This window comes from Dipodomys ordii, unplaced genomic scaffold (genome assembly GCF_000151885.1).
Source record: "Dipodomys ordii isolate 6190 unplaced genomic scaffold, Dord_2.0 Scaffold94, whole genome shotgun sequence".
NCBI lineage: Eukaryota > Metazoa > Chordata > Mammalia > Rodentia > Heteromyidae > Dipodomys > Dipodomys ordii.
In genome coordinates, this window is record NW_012267310.1 from 994,575 (window position 1) to 1,011,270 (window position 16,696).

Here is a 16,696-nt window from a genome sequence, read left to right on the forward strand (position 1 = left end):
ACAAGTGAAACACTGAGTTCAAGCCCCAGTAACTGCCCCTCAGCAAAAAAAAAAAAAAAAAGAGTGTAGCTAAGAATACCAAAGAAGTGGGCTGGAGTTCAAGGGCACCAAAGAAAATGCTCAATGCTTCACCTCAGCAAATAAGAAGTCTATATTTGCCAGAAAACAAACCTCCCAATGATCCATCATTTACCAGAAGATACATAGAGTTGAAAGAGACAGCTCTAGGTTAGCATTTCTCCTGCTTGCTCCTTTTGGCTGGCCAGGTCTTATGGGAAGCAACAGCTGCAACAGTGGATGGAACAAAGCGCCACGGACTAGCTCTTAACCATCCAGTGGATCTAACAAAGGGCAAAGACGCTTACTTGGATGCTACAGGAGAGGATGCCCTCTTAGGAGTATCTCCGGAAAGCTCGTGTCGTTTCAGTGGGGACCCAAGGCCCCCAGGTGGAGCAGAAGCCGTACCTCGTCCTTTCTTCATCTTCTCCATCTGTAAGGGACACAGAGTAAGACCGTTACTGTGAGTGGCTGATACTCCTTACTACAATTTCTAAAAATATCCCAGATGCAATTGGCACACGGCTTTAAGAGGAACCAATATAAAGCTATGATATGCTTCGTGTGTAATGTGCATCACATTTAGGTCATTCAATAGAAGGCTCCCACTTCCAGTTATCATACCAAGAGCTAACAATAGAACCATACTTTGCTCTTGGACATATGGAAGAGTTGAAAAGCATATGTTAACTATTAAAAAATTACAGGTGTAGCCGGGCGCTGGTGGCTCACGCCTGTAATCCTAGCTACTCAGGAGGCTGAGATCTGAGGATCGCGGTTCAAAGTCAGCCCGAGCAGGAAAGACCGTGAGACTCCTGTCTCCAATAAACCACCAGAAAACCAGAAGTGGCGCTGTAGCTCAAGTGGTAGAGTGCTCGCCTTGAGCTGAAGAGCTGAGGGACAGCGCCCAGGCCCAGAGTTCAAGCCCCACGACTGATAAAAAAAAATTACAGGTGTGTGAGAATGTGGTTACACTATCCAAGACAGCGACTTTGGATGGCATACATGGTAACGGGACTGTGACACTCCCATTTCTTTGAATTGTCCCCTTCCTTTCTCTAGGAAGAAGGCAGAAGAACAAGGACACCAGTGACTCCATAAGGATCTCTTCCTTTCTTTCCTCAATATACTTTCCTGAAGCCAGTCTTCATTTGGCCCACATCTACAAACCCCCCCCACACACACACCCAGTAATTCATCCTACAGCAAACCTAAGGGTCAGAAGCATTCACCTGTTTTGTTGTTGTTGGTGGTGGTCATGGAGCCTGAACTCTGGGCCTGGGCACTGTCCCTCAGCTCTTCAGTTCAAGGCTAGTGCCCTACCACTTGAGCCACAGTGCCATTTCTGGATTTTTCTGCTTATGTGGTGCTGAGGAATCAAACCCAGAGCCTCATGCATGTAAAGCAAGCACTCTACCACTGAGCCACCTTCCCAGCTCCTCACCTCTTTTTTTTTAAAGACCCTCAGGGCCACAGTGAATGTGTAGAAACATCCCCCTGGGGATGATGCCCAGTACTACAAAAGTAAAATAAAATAATGCAACATTATGGTGGTTTTAGCATTAAGGCCTCCCTTGAACAGGTGGAGTTCAATACCCCCTTGATTTTGGATTGCTCTCAGCAACTTCCTTTGAATAAATAATGTGACAGATGTGACAAGTTGGACATGAAAGTTACTGCAGCTTTCTTCTTGTACTCTCTCCCACGTCATGTGCTGTGGGAGAAGCCAGTTGCCATGTGATTTGGATGCGCAAGCAGGTTTGCCCTAAGAGTAGTAAGGAAGTAAGGCCTCTGGTCAGCAGCCATGAGAGGAATATGTAGAACAGGACCAGTCCAGCATTTTGACTATAGTCTCATGAGAGACCCCATACCAGAACCATATATCTCTCAACTGAGCAGCTCTCAAGTCTGACCCCAAGAGCCCACAAGGTAAGAAATATATGTTGTTTTAAGAGGCCAAGGTTTGGGGTACTTTGCTGTGTTTAAGAGGCCAAGGTTTGGGGTACTTTGCTGTGTAGAACAAATGGTAACAGTAAGTAGGCACCCACAAAGGCCCAGGACTGGATGGCTTTAAAGAAGCAGAGATGTCACTGCAACACTCCTTCAAATTCCTGTCCTTTAGGCTGACAGAAGCATTAAACTCAGGTCAAGGGAAGGAAGTCATTACACTGTTAGATAAAGCACAGTGGGAAAGGATGTAGTGAGCAAGTGAGTTTAGACTTACAGAAGATGCTTCTGCTCCTGCCTGAGCATCCTTCCCAGCCTCTCCCGCGCCAGAAGCAGATGCAGCCTTCTTCCTCTCCATGGTTCGGGTAGGAGAAGATTTGTATGCAGATCTAAGAGGGCTAGCAGGAGCTATACGAGGGCAAGCATGGAAAACTAGAGGGTTATAGATAATATAGCCAACAAAGATGGAGTGCAGATCAGAAAAGCGAGGGGTGCAGAAGTTGAGAAGAACATTTTTATTAAAATGTAACACAGGAAATCCACATTGTCAAAACTCTCCTTTTTCTGTTGTACACAGAATGGAGCCCATCTTTAAAAGGCTCCCAGACTCAAAAGTCAAATTCATTTCAGGGGTTAACAGTCTGTACTTTGGAGTAAGTCAGATTCCATACTGCTACTAATTAGTTAGATCACCTTGGGCAGCTCTAGAGAAGACCTCAGTTTCCTTATGCAAGAAGAATTAACCCGAGGATCGGTGGCTCATGCCTGTAATCCTAGATACTCAGAAGGGTGAGAACTGAGGGTTGAAGGTCAAAGCCAACTCTGAGCAGAAAAGTCTGCAAGACTCTTATCTCCAATTAACCAGCAACAAGCTGGATGAAGAGGTGTGGCTCAAGTGATAGAGCACTAACTTTGAGAGAAAAAGCCAAGTGAGCCCCGAGTTCAAGCCCCAGTACTCACACATAAAAAAGAACTTCACAGCAGTCCTGACCACTGTCCTTGGAAGGGCCTGTTTAAATGTTGGCTCTTGGCTGCTACCTAGAAACTTAGATTTCAAGGAAGTTCCTACAATTAGCTTCTGGTCCTAAACTGTTTATATAAATAACACATTTCTGGGTTTCTGAAATTTGGGTATAGGACTAGCATAGGTGCCTGCATAACTAGTCCTGAGTAAAACTCCTAAGCACAGAATCTCTGTCTAGAATGCTTCCTTACTCGGCAATTATTTCACAAGTGTCATCACAATTCATTGCTGTGTAACTCTACCAGGAAAGGATCTTTGAAAAGTTGAACATACTTTCCTCTGGCCCTCTAACCATGTACTTCTTCCCTTTGCTCATTTTTCTATGTATATTTCTGGTGAATCATCTAACCTTAGTGGTCTCAGAAAACCCAGCTACAATTGGTGTCAAAAGTAGACATTGAGCCAGGCACCAGTGGCTCATGCCAGTAATCCTAGCCACTCAGAAGGCTGACATCTGAGGATCGTGGTTTGAAGCCAACCAGAGCAGGAAAGTCCATGAGACACTTATTTCCAATTAACCACCAGAAAACTGGAAGTGGTGCTATGGCTCAAGTGGTAGAACACTAGCCCTGAGGAAAAGAAGCTCAGGGACAGCACCCAGGCCCTGAGTTTGGCCCTGAGTTCAAGCCCTAGGACTGGCAAAAAGAAAAAAAAAACAAGAAATGGTCATTGGTAGACTGATCCTGATTCACTAAAATGTAGTCAAAGCACCATTTTGGAAAAGATGGGATAAAGGAATAAAGGATGAGGAACTTGTGGGCCTGGGTGATCATGGAGTCATCTGCTGTATGATAGGTCAAAGCTGCCTATGGAATTTGAAGATAACAATTGCAAAGTCCAAGAGAGTTGGCTCAGCGGATTCCCTGGCTACTCCTATCCAGACTAGCTCAAGTGAGGCAAGAATGTGTGGTCTACATGTCTTCGTTTTTTAGTTTTCTCCTCCAAGTGGAAGAGAAAGCTTTCATCTTTTTTTTTTTGTCATCAGTGGATGCTGGCACTTAAAACTCTGAATACTGGAACTATAACAATTCCTATAGCTAAACTTTCCTGCTGAGAGTTTTAAATAGAGCCTCTGGAGAAAGGGAGATATGAAAAGAAATGTGATTTCCAGATATAGATATACTCTGGAGTGTGGAACATCAACTGGGGACTGGTATAAAAATAGATGGTCCCAGCTGGGCACTGGTTGCTCGTGCCTGAGATCTGAGGATCTGAGGATCACGGTTCGAAGCCAGCCAGGACAGAAAAGTCCCCATGAGACTCTTATCTCTAATTAATCATTTAAAAACTGGAAGTGGAACTATGGCTCAAAGTGGTAGAGCACTAGCCTTGAGTAAAAGAGCTTAAGGACAGCATTCAGGTCCTGAGTTCAAGCCCACAACCAAGAAAAAAAAATTGGGAAGAAAAAACATATCCTAGATATTGCTGAAGCATCTGGGTTGTTTGTTTGTTTGTTTTGTCAGTTGTGGGACTTGAACTCTGGGCTTGGGCGCTGTCCCTGCACTCTTCAGCTCAAGGCGAACACTCTACTGTTTGAACTACAGGTCCACTTACAGTTTTCTAGTGGTTTATTGGAGATAAGAGTCTCATGGAGGGCTGGGAAGGTGGCTCAGTGGTAGAGCGCTTGCCTTGCATGCTCGAGGCCCTGGGTTCAATTCCTCAGCACCACATAAGCAAAAAGAAAAAAGCCGGAAGTGGCGCTGTGGCTCAAGTGGTAGAGCGCTAGCCTTGAGCTGAAGAGCTGAGGGACAGCGCCCAGGCCCACAGTTCAGGCCACACGACCGGACCCAAAAAAAAAAAAGAGTCTCATGGAGCCGGGCGCTGGTGGCTCACGCCTGTAATCCTAGCTACTCAGGAGGCTGAGATCTGAGGATCGCAGTTCAAAGCCAGCCTAGGCAGGAGAGACCGTGAGACTCTTATCTCCAATAAACCACCAGAAAACCGGAAGTGGCGCTGTAGCTCAAGTGGTAGAGCGCTGGCCTTGAGCTGAAGAGCTGAGGGACAGCGCCCAGGCCCAGAGTTCAAGCCCCACAACCGAAAAAAAAAAAAAAAAAAAAGAGTCTCATGGACTTTCCTGATCGGGCTGACTTTGAATCTCGATCCTTGGATCTTGGTGCCCGGCAGCATCTGGATTGTACAAAAGTATACCCTTCTCTGATTAGATTACCCAAAAGATGACCCTGTCTTTCTAGGCCCCCAAAAAGTTGCAAGTTGGCAATGAGACCCCTATTCCCACCCATGACAAATCAAATTCTATTTCCTCTAGGGGATGCATCACTACTTCCCTTACTTTCTTCCCAATACACCTTTGTAAAACAATCTGTTCAATGTAACTGGGAAGGGATTGATGGTTTGTGGGGGGTTTTGTGGGGGTTTTTTGCTTTGTTTTGTATTTTTGGTGTTGGTCCTGGGGCTTGAACTCAGGGCCTAGACACCATCCCTGAGCCTTTTTTCTCAATGCTAGTGCTCTACCACTTGAGCCATAGCTCCACTTCTGGCTTTTTTTTTGTGGTTAATTGGCGATCATCTCTCCTGGACTTTCCTGTCTGAGCTAGCTTCAAATTGTGATCCTCAGATCTCAGCCTCCTGAGTAGCTAGGGTGAACCACAAGCGTGTCCTGCTGGGACTGATGTTTTTTAGACAAAAAGGGTAGGGGGTGAAACAGACTCAAAAGGAAGTGATGAAGGAAGCCACCTGGCTACCTAACAAAGATCTTGATGGTTAGTGAGAGTTGGTTTAACTGCTAAATCTAGAATTCCTAATGGACATAAAGAGGTCAGTATCCTAGGCTGCTCTCATCCTGCTGTGTGGGTCTTCTGGTCAAAAAATACCTTGGCAAAGGGTCAAGGGGTGGACTGTGCAGACTTGAATGCTCTGCTCACAAGGTTAGGCCACAGCCAGCATCTAAGAACTTCAGATGTGGGCAGGGTTCCCACCGTTTGTGGATGAGTGGCTCATTGTGCTTCAACTGTTTAATATGGTGTATACTGAATATCCTGCTTTCGACCTAGGAATCTGCAATTTTGGTGTGTGCTGGGCAAGGCATGCACATAATCAGGCCCTATTAAAAACCCTAAGTACGGAGTCTCTAACCAGCTTCCTTTGTGGGCGACACTCTGTACCTGCTGTCGTGATTCCCTGCTGGGGAAATGGATCCCCAGTGCCTTCCAGAGCGTGCGCCTGTTTTCCCCTGGACTTTGTTGCTACTATGAATAATTATGCTAAGAACATTGTGTACAAGTTTTTCTATGCTTTTAATTTCTTTGGCTCTATACTTAGAAGTGGCACTGCTGAGTCATATGGTAGGTAATCTATGCTTAGGAGGTTTAATGTCATTTACATGTTATTTCACTAAATACACTGTGTCTTGGGGCTGGAAAACACAGACCCAACTTACAGGGACATGGCATTGCTAATCTGCACACAAATAATATCAGCCCTTGTTAATCCTGACATGATGATTTGATATGAGTGAGCAAAGGTGGGACTTTAATGGTCTGGTCCCGTGGTTTCTCAGACTTTAATGTGCAGCTATAGAGGGTCTAAGTGCAGGCTGTCCTGAAGTTTCCAGGTGATGTTGTCATTGCTAGTCCATCAACCAGCTTTTTAAGTTGCAAGGCTGATTTCTTAATCTGTGTCATCTTTCACTCCCTCCCTCGCTCTCCTTCATCCCATTCTCTCTTCCTCTCATTCATTCATTTGTGTGCCACTAGTAGGGCTTGAATTTGTAGCATTTTGCTATTACTTATCTTTTTGCCAGAGTTTGCTCTACCACTTAAGGCATGCATCCAGTTCTGGCTTTTTGATGGTTAAGTGGAGATGAGACTCTCTGGGATCTGTCTACTTGGGCAAGATTGAGTCATGATCCTTAGCGCTCAGCCTCCTGAGTATATAGGATTATATGTATGAGCCACAAGTGCCTGGCTCTACTCTCTCATTTATAGCATTATCCTATTTAATTCTTGTAACAATTTAATACTAAAATTTTGAGGTGGGGGGGGTCTCATTTCATTGCCCTTGAATTTACAACCTTCCTATCTCAGCCTCCTGAGTAGACACGTGCGATCACTCCTGGTGCTCACAATTTAAAGTAACTTCCATTTTATAGATAGGCAAACTGAGGTTTAGAGAAGTTATAAATCGACTTTCTGAAAACATTAAGAGCTAGTGAGTGATACAGCTAGCTTTGGAATGCCAGAGAATGTGCTCTATTGGCAACCTTGCCAAACCACTTCCTATGCAAAGGCTACTAACTTTCATAGCATATCAAGTGGTTTTTTTCCCCCCCAAAGCACATAGCCTTAGTCATAAAACAATTTACTCACCTCTGTGACACTTAAAAGAAACAGCAACAGCAAAACACTGGTAGGTAGAAAATGTTATTAACCAATGAAGACATTTTACAAAGCCAGCAAATGGCAAGCAAAACACAAAACTTCAGGAGTAAATTCCAAGGGTGACCAACACTGCTCTGATCATTTTCCTTGGTGTCACCAGCTGAACCTCTTTTACCTGCGTCTCTGGCCTGCTCAGAGAACATGAATGCACTTCTGCTTCTGGCTAAAGAAGCCTGTGTGGGTGTCAACAGTCGCATAACAAGAAAGTTTTCCATAGGACTAAGGTGAGTGCGACGAGCTAAAAGATGGAATCAAATGAAAACATTTAAAAAGCAAAATTAAAAGAAAACCAAAAAAAAATGTTTCAACAACACAGTGCATGCATGATGCAAATTAAATTTGGGGTGGCAGAACAAATGTGGAAAATAAAAATATTCTAATGGATAAATGGCTTTGGAATTTATCACAGGAAAATAAAACAAATGATGCATCATTTAGAGTTTGGAGAGTGCATTAATTCTCTTGGGGCACCAGAATTTACTTAACACACTATTACAGTAGAGTGATCTGTATCATGTAAAGGAAATTAGCCCATCTCCCAAGATGTTAATATAGTCATTCCCTCATCTAGTACACTTACCAGTGACAAAAAGATTACAGCTACAAAATGCTCATTTTAGGTCCTCTGTTCAGATATTTTATAACAGATTTTAAATGAAATATTCCATCCTATAATAATATAAAAATAGATCCTTTCATATCTTTTCCCTATAAATAAGGGTCAAACTGAACCAGAAGGCATGAAAATATGACTTTCAGCTTTAATGGAGGATAATGGGATTCATAATTTAAAATTCAATGACCAAAATAGCTTAATGGTTTTGGAATATATTATATGGCAACAGATTCAAAGAATTACTTTGTATTCTTTGGTTTGAGGATTATACGTTTTCAATTTATAATTTACTAGCAAATAATTTAGTTGTCAATAGCATATAATAGCATGTATATGTTCACATGTTAATCAATGCAAAAAAGAATTTACCATCAATCTGTAACCATGTGAATCTTCAAAAACATATGGGCTTTATTCATTAATGGAATAGTTATAAAGAGTATTTGGGAGGGGTGCCCGTACTGGGGCTTGAACTCAGGGTCTTATGATCTCACTTGGCTTTTTTGCTCAAGGCTGATACTCTGCCACTTGAGCCACAGCACCACTTCCAGTTTTCTGGTGGTTAATTGGAGATAAGAGTCTCAAGGACTTTTCTGCCTAGGGTGGCTTTGAACTGTGACCCTCAGCTCTCAACCTCCTGAGGAATTAGGATTACAGGCATGAGCCACCAGTGCCCACCAAGATTGTGTATTTTCTTGTCCAATTCTTCCTTCCTTCCAAGTTCCTATGGTGCTGACCTATGAAGGGCACTAGAAATCAGTAGACTCTTGACACTCACAGGTGCTCTGACATACACGCCCTGTCTCTGTGATACAGTAGTGAGGCCAATACCAGTGGAACCATAACCAGGAAAGCCAACTGGTCACTTGTAAGTCACAAAAGTCTTCCTGCTCACCACTTGTGATGGCTTGATATGCCCAATACTCAAACTAATGCTCCCCCTTCAGTGGAGCTTTAGGATACGTATGTAACACATGGAGAAACCTCTCCTTCCAACCTTCATACTATGAAAGACATAAATTCAGGCTTCCAATGACTTATCTGGACCTCCATTAGAGCACAGATGTTATTAAATCTATTTGGGTACTGGAATTGGTCCCTAATAAGCATCATCTCCCAACTCAAAGCAGTGCCGGAAAAGACTAGCCATCCTTTCCCTCTTTTAGACACCTCAAATTACTTCTGTTTTCATCCATCAACTTGGCAGCTCTACAAACCACGAACAACTTCAGAGGCCCAATTTTTTCACACACAAAGTTCCCTCCCTCCCCCCCAAATAAACCTTTGACTCATCAATTCTGTTCTTCCTGGCTAATCAATTGTATCCTGTCCCTGATTAGGTAAGTACTTTTTAAATTCCTCCATGCTCTGTGGCAAGTGACTGGTTTCTCACAGACTGGGAAAAGATGAATTCCTGTCCCTATTCAACAACAACCTGGCTCTAAGAAGCAATGCTGCTTTCCAGAATCCTGTTAGCAAGGCCGTGGAGGCTAGGACCAAAGCACTATTTGCAGAAGGCTCAAGAAAGAGTGCTCAGAATGGCCAATGTTAAGATGCTCACACCAGAAAGAAGCAAACGGGAGAGACTAGGTCTACACATTCACTTGCCTCGGTCTGGGGAATAGGATATTGCCACGGTGGATGAAGACAGGCGTTTACTCATGGGAGGCTCCGTCTGCTTTGGCAAATTCATGGTTGATGTTGAAAGTTTGTCACATGCTGCAGAGAAACGCATTAAAGACATTGGTATTCACACCGCTGTTGACAGAGAACCACATATTCCAAAGTGTCCTTCCTGTCCTCATCCACACACCACCAGCGGAGTCCTGCTGTAGCACAGCACACTCGGCATCCATGATTCCCTCATCATCTCATGATCCTAACCTGGAAAATACTCGAGCTCCAGCAGTTATCCATCTATAATTTCTTCACCATGTACTTCCCTTCAATTTCAAATGTCCAAGCTCACACCGATGTTCAACTAAAGCCATACCCTAACCTCAAAACATGTTTCGTGTGTGTGTGTGTGTCCAGAGAATTTTTTAATACATATTCATACCACACGAAAAAAAAATGTGGACCCAGAGACAAATCACTAATTGAAAATGTCCTACAGTCTGAATGAGACCCTGTGCCGAAACTCAATTTTTCTATGGCTCAGTTTGGAGAAAGATGTAATCTGGAACACAAAAAGCTATATTTAATAGAGATCTACCTTAAGGCAGTCTGTTTTGGTCCTCTTGTGAAGAGATGGGGTTAAAATGTCCTTTTCCTAAATGCTGCAATAGTTTATGGTTAGGATTTAACACGAAACCCTAGATTTGGTGTTCTGATGTTCAAGCCATTATTTCAGATGCTTCTAAACTCAATCATTACAGACAACTGAGAGATTCTGTCAGTGCCCAGCTCAGCTATGCTACAACCTGAGGTTTAAAAAAAAGTATGCCTATCACTGCTGAGGAAGCAAATTCATCAATATTTTCTGCTCATTTTATTTTCAAAGACAAGAACTGTCAGGTCTGAAAATTGCCACTAACTGGAAACTAAATAATTTTAGTTAACTTAAGCTGAAGTCAAAATACAGTGTAGTTGGATTGAGGATAACACAACATATTTCAACTTGAAATTGTATTCTGTAAAACTACTTTTCAATTTCTGGAACTAATTTAATTTTCTGGAAAAGTAGTTACTAGAAATTATATACAACAATATATGCAGGGATGCACATTTTTCCCTTTTGCCCCATACTCTAATACGGCTCAGTATGACATTGATCTTTAGAAATTCAGTATTTGGGGATGGGGTTATAGTTCAATGTTCGAGTAATTGCCTAAAATGGGTTACAGAGAGAGGGAGAAGGAGGGAGGAGAGAAAGGAAAGGAAAGGGGAGACATAGAGGTAGGAAGGAAGGGAAGGAAGAAGAAATCTAGTATTTTATTATGGATTGTATTAATTTTTTTTTGGGTCCGGTTGTGGGGCCTGAACTCTGGGCCTGGGCGCTGTCCCTCAGCTCTTCAGCTCAAGGCTAGCACTCTACCACTTGAGCCACAGCGCCACTTCCAGCTTTTTCTGCTTATGTGGTGTTGAGGAATGGAACCCAGGGCCTCATGCATGCAAGGCAAGCACTCTACCACTGAGCCACCTTCCCAGCCCGGATTGTATTAATTTTTATTTAAAAAAATACTTCACTGAAAATTATTGTTATCTTGATTACTGGCATTTTGGGGGTCCTCTTAGTGTATGTGAGTCACTCCTCTCACCAGTCCTGCCTTGGGTATTAATTCAAAGTGAATGATTGTTATACTTACTCCCCTCAGTAAGGGAAGGCCAGTATCTCATTGTGCAGCAAAAATTGTCCTATTACTCACCACTAATAAGGACATTATTTGTCAAAGGAAATGACAGAAAGCAAGGATATTTCTTTCTACTGCCAATATGACCGGTATCGCTGGGAAACATTTCATCCTCCCCCCTCCCTTTTTTATTTGGTTTGTACCAAAGGTTTGAGTCATGGCCTCTGGCTCACTCTGTTTGCTTACTCATGGCTGGCGTTCTATCACTTGAGCCACCTCTCTAGCGTAGCTTTTTGCTGCTTAAGTGGAGATGGACCCTCATTGGCTTTTCTGCTCAGGCTGTCTTCCAAACTTAACTGTCCAGATCTCAAGCTCCTGAGTTGCCAGGATTACAGGCATAAGCCACCAGCACCAGCTCGTACCTCTCTTATATTTTGTTGTTGGTCAGTGAAAGGCGGGTTGTATTTCTAAACTCATGATTAAATGGGAGCTAAGTCTTGCTAGTTCTGCTCTTACTAGGCCATTAGGGTTCACCACGCCTGCATCTAAAACAGAAGCCTTTAGAGAGAAAGAGATGAAATCAAGCATAAAGGCAAGTTGTCTAGTTATTTGGAACTCCCAGTGTTCGAAATACTGATAAACTCCCTATGACTCCTCTCGAACGCTTCTCCTAGAACTCATCACACTAACACCAAGTATTCTACTTCAGAACTCTGTGAGATTTCTGCTTTGTGAATCTCAAGTGATACTTCACCACTCAGTGCCTTAGACCAATGATTAATGAGACTGTCAAAGATCTAAGTGCGCAAAAATCAAATATTGACAGGATTTCTAAGGCAAGAGTTAGTGAGCTGAAGATGAGATGCCTCTACGACACTAAGACATCAGACATGCACAGCTCCACGATGACAGAGAAACAAAGAAGTATGGGTGTGTCATTCACATCTCTAGAAGAAAAGTTGTAACTGGCCAGATTAAGAAACCCGTTGTGAAAGTGCTTGAGACACACAGTGATGGAGGAGGGTGGTCAGGACAGTTATCACAGCATGCTATGCACGGTGATGCTTGGATATACCGTTGGTAGGCTCGGCAGCGGTGGCAGCGGTCCCTGCATCCGGAGGGAGGGTGCTGGCTGCTAAACCTAGAGGAAGGGGTGGGGCATTTTCTGATTCACCTACACAGCAAAAAAAAAAAGATCAGAGCAAAGAGAGGTAAAAGAAAAAAGTCCTGATTGGTTGTTGCATTTTAGTTTCTAATTAGGAAATGAGAAAAATAACTCATGGGTTGTTGACTTCTCACCAAAGAAAGGGATAAAGTATATTCACTGCTAAAAGCACAATACAGCAAAGTCAAGGAACAGTACGCTAAGCCTCTATTCTCAGAACGCTAGTACGTGAGTCCTACCTAATAGAAGGCTGAGTGCACAAACACAGCGTGATACTTTTGAAAAGAGGGGAAAGTCCCTGTGAGATTAGTAACAATCCATCTCATAATGCACACATTTGGAAATTTAAAGATGAGTATGAACTGGATAATGAAATAAATAAGTCATCTTGCAACAAAATCAAAAAGAGCAACAAAAACTCAGAATGAGGGGAGGAAAAGACCCAGCCCTTTGCAAGAAGGTAAGGTGTCATGCCATTGCCAGTCTCCTCTGGAGCTGTGACTGAGCCTCGCTGCCATTCCCCTCCCCTGAAAAAATCAGCCAACTTGCCCTGCTGGGTCCAGCTAGGCAGGCTCTATATTACGTTCATTTCCTTTGCCTTGTTTTTCTTCTCCCTCAAAGCCCAATATTACATCAAGTGCTGTTTGCTAGCAAGGAAAGCACGTACAACTCTCCCTCGTGAGAAATGCATGAGCAGGTTTTAAATACACGCATGAAAAGGAAACCTGTAAAATTGTGCACAACACCCTCCCCTCCCCAGATAATGCAGATACCCATCCTCTCCTACTGGGGCCCTACAAAGTGGGGACAGCTCTGCACTTACAATCACGTCCTCCGTTCCCTGAGGCCAGTGATGTTCCCCACGAACTCTTCTTCTTCAGCTCCAGCTGCTGGGTGCGTTCCATGGACCGCCGCATCATTGCCTCCAGCCGCTCCTGCTCAGTTCAAAGTGTTGGAGGTTAACAGAGAAAGAGACCAACACCCAGTCCTACTGCACTGCTGCGCCTCAGTGCTCTGGATGAGTCACCAAATGGGGCTTTCTGTGCCCATCATCCCAAACCCGGGCACACATGCTCTCGCCACCACACCAGTGTGTCCTTGGTGGGTAGAGAGTAAACAATGCGGCTGAGCTAGCACTGGCTCTCCCAGCTGAACACTCTGTCCCTGTCTCCTCCTCTGTCCCTGTCTCTCCTCTGTCCCTGTCTCCTCCCCGCCTTTCCCTGGGGAGAAGCTGCTGCTGCTGCTGCTGCTATGCCAGCCCTTGATTTGTTTAAGAATAATGCCCAACAAGCATTAACTCCTTCAGGCCTGTCTCAAGCCCCATTCTGCCCCACCCAGCAAGAAAATGGAAAACTGGCTCCAGAATACAGCTAAGGCCTTTCTAACTGAAAGCATGTAGCATTCTGATTTGAGTTTTAAATTAAAATATAATTTGAGGTTTAAAAATGATTTGGGGGAGATCTGGGGTAGGGAAGCAAAGGAAGGGGTGACATTGTCCAAAAATAATTGTACTCATTACCTGACATATGGTGACCCCCTCTGAACAATACCTTAGTAATAACAACAAAATCACACTTTAAAAATAAAATGAAGAGTCTGGGAAGGGGGCTCAGTGGTAGAGCGCTTGCCTTGCATGCGTGAGGCCCTGGGTTCGATTCCTCAGCACCACATAAGCAAAAAGAAAAAAGCCAGAAGTGGTGCTGTGGCTCAAGTGGTAGAGCGCTAGCCTTGAGCTGAAGAGCTGAGGGACAGCGCCCAGGCCCAGAGTTCAGGCCCCACAACTGGACCCCCCCCCAAAAAAATAAGGTGAAGTTTTAGTCTTTGTAGTCTTACATATAGCTCTTTGGGATAATATGAGACTTTGAGACTTATTTTACAAAGTCTCATTCTCATCTTAGAATTTCTCAAAGGCAAATCAATTGTTTTCTACATTATAACACTTTTCAGCTAATAGGACTCAAGGGATAATCCTGCACATCTCAACATTTGCAAGATGAGGGTACAGAACCTTCTTGCCACAAAATAAAGCAGCCATTCATTTCCAGAGTTAGAGGGGTGGGGAGAAAGAACGATGCAATTTTTAACCAGATAATTGAAAAACAACTTTCTCAGGTTTCTTTCTTCACAAAGGACTGATTAAAAGCACTCTCTTGTATTAAGCAAATTAACTTCCATAAAGTTGTCCTTGACACTGGAGAAAAGGCATCTTAATTCTGTACCTCACCACCTCAATGACACTGCAAATACCAGCTTGTCTCCCTGCCTCCACCGGAGCAAGTCCGGCCATTACACTGAGCTAATGAGGCTATTTCTATCTGACTCCATCCAGAACACAAAGACAGGATTTTTTTCCCCTACCTTAATAAAAACAAGCAAGCAAAATACATTGAAGTATCCCTGACTTAACTATCAGGAAAAGGCTCTTTTACGTCACTTACTAGGAACAGGCATAGGTCACTCAGGAGGTCTGGATAGATCCCTCTGTGTCTACCAGAGGGATGAGAAGAACGAGTTGGCTTCTGCACATCTCAGCCTCCTCTTCATAATTTTCCCTCAGTAACATTTTTCTAAGGTACTCTTGTTGAAAGTATAGAAGGAGATATTTTTTCCCTTTTGCAAAACAAAGACTTGTTCTGGCTAGTAATTGTGGTCCAGTTTGGAGATGAGCAGCATTCTACAACCACGGTGAGTCTGCATTTCCTGGCTGTCCCACCATTATGACCCAGGGCTATTCCATTCTGTTGGCCAACACCAGTGGTCTGCCAAATAAAAGTTGACCACCACCATTTGATGTCTGAAATAGGATCATTGGAGACTGGGACTGAATGGTAAATTCATTCTATAGATTTAACCTACAGTAAGTAATGACCTAATTTAAGTGGTTAAACCACACCCTACAGTACATTTGGTGTGGGGTGAGTTATGGTAGATTTCCTATATGCCCAAAGGACTTAACAAGACAGTTCCTCATGTACGGAAGGTCCCAATGAGAAGGAAAAACACCAAGTCTCACTGAGCCAACCACACTGTTGAGAGCTACCAGGGGACAGTGTTATAAGGGATTGTTCAATAATCTTTAGAAACTACCTTTGACAGCCGGGTGCTGGTGACTCACGCCTGTAATCCTAGCTACTCAGGAGGCTGAGATCTGAGGATCGAGGTTCAAAGCCAGCCCAGGCAAGGAAAGTCCATGAGACTCTTATTCCCCATTAACCACCAGAAAATTGGAAGTGGTGCTGTGGCTCAAGAGGTAGAGCGCTAGCCTTGAGCTGAAGAGCTGAGGGACAGTGCCCAGGCCCAGAGTTCAGACCCCACAACCGACCAAAAAAAAAACAAAACTACCCATGCCATCCACCTCAAATCTGCCAAGCTGTTCCAAATGCCACCAAGAGATTGTGTCCTTTAGACCTCTTGTAAGCTTAGGAAAATGGAGCTATCCCAGAGAGGAAGATACCCTCACTTTGTAGCATTCACTTGGGGAAAAAACAGGCTGCGACAAAATTCCAAGAGAAGGGGGACTCATGGAACCCGAAGAGGCTGAAATGGAGTAATGAAAATATTCTAAAAGCCAGATGCTGGTGGTTCACACTTGTAATCCTAGCTACTCAGGAGGTGAGATCTGAGGCTTACTGTTCAAAGCCAACCCCGATTGGAAAGTCCGTGAGAGTCTTATCAGCAATTAACCACCCAAAAGCCAGAAATGATGCTGTGGCTCTAAGTGGTCAAGCACTGGCCTTGAACACAAAAGTTCAGGAACAGTGCCCAAGCCCTGAGTTCAAGCCCTACAAATCCATATTGGGTCAGGAGGTCAGGTGATGAGCATGGGGCTTCATCAACTGAGGCCCTCTGAATGTGATTTTTGTTTAGATGAGCTCCAACATTTCTTGTTTTATACTCCACTTGGCAGTTTTGTTAGCTATAAAACAGTGAGAACATAAGCAGGTTAGATATAACAAACTAACATAAAGAGGACGAAGTTACTCTTCGAAAGAGCCCTTTCCTGGTCATCTGTTCAGTATAAGAAACTTGGAGCCGGGCGCTGGTGGCTCACGCCTGTAATCCTAGCTACTCAGGAGGCTGAGATCTGAGGATCGCGGTTCAAAGCCAGCCCAGGCAGGAGAGACCGTGAGACTCCTATCTCCAATAAACCACCAGAAAACCAGAAGTGGTGCTGTAGCTCAAGTGGTAGAGCGCTCG

At 43.8% G+C, this 16,696-nt stretch overlaps 1 protein-coding gene across 1 annotated transcript in view; it reads right to left on the reverse strand.

Moving 5' to 3' along the window:
* Map7d2 (MAP7 domain containing 2) overlaps window positions 1-16,696 on the reverse strand; it is an 80,403-nt gene that overhangs the window by 38,867 nt on the left and 24,840 nt on the right. The window contains exons 4-8 of the mRNA XM_013026457.1: window positions 13,323-13,434; window positions 9,650-9,760; window positions 7,541-7,663; window positions 2,282-2,436; window positions 366-490 (exon numbers count right to left, since the gene is read on the reverse strand). Of these exons, the coding sequence (XP_012881911.1) occupies window positions 366-490; window positions 2,282-2,436; window positions 7,541-7,663; window positions 9,650-9,760; window positions 13,323-13,434 (626 nt within the window). The remainder of the gene's footprint in view (window positions 1-365; window positions 491-2,281; window positions 2,437-7,540; window positions 7,664-9,649; window positions 9,761-13,322; window positions 13,435-16,696) is intronic.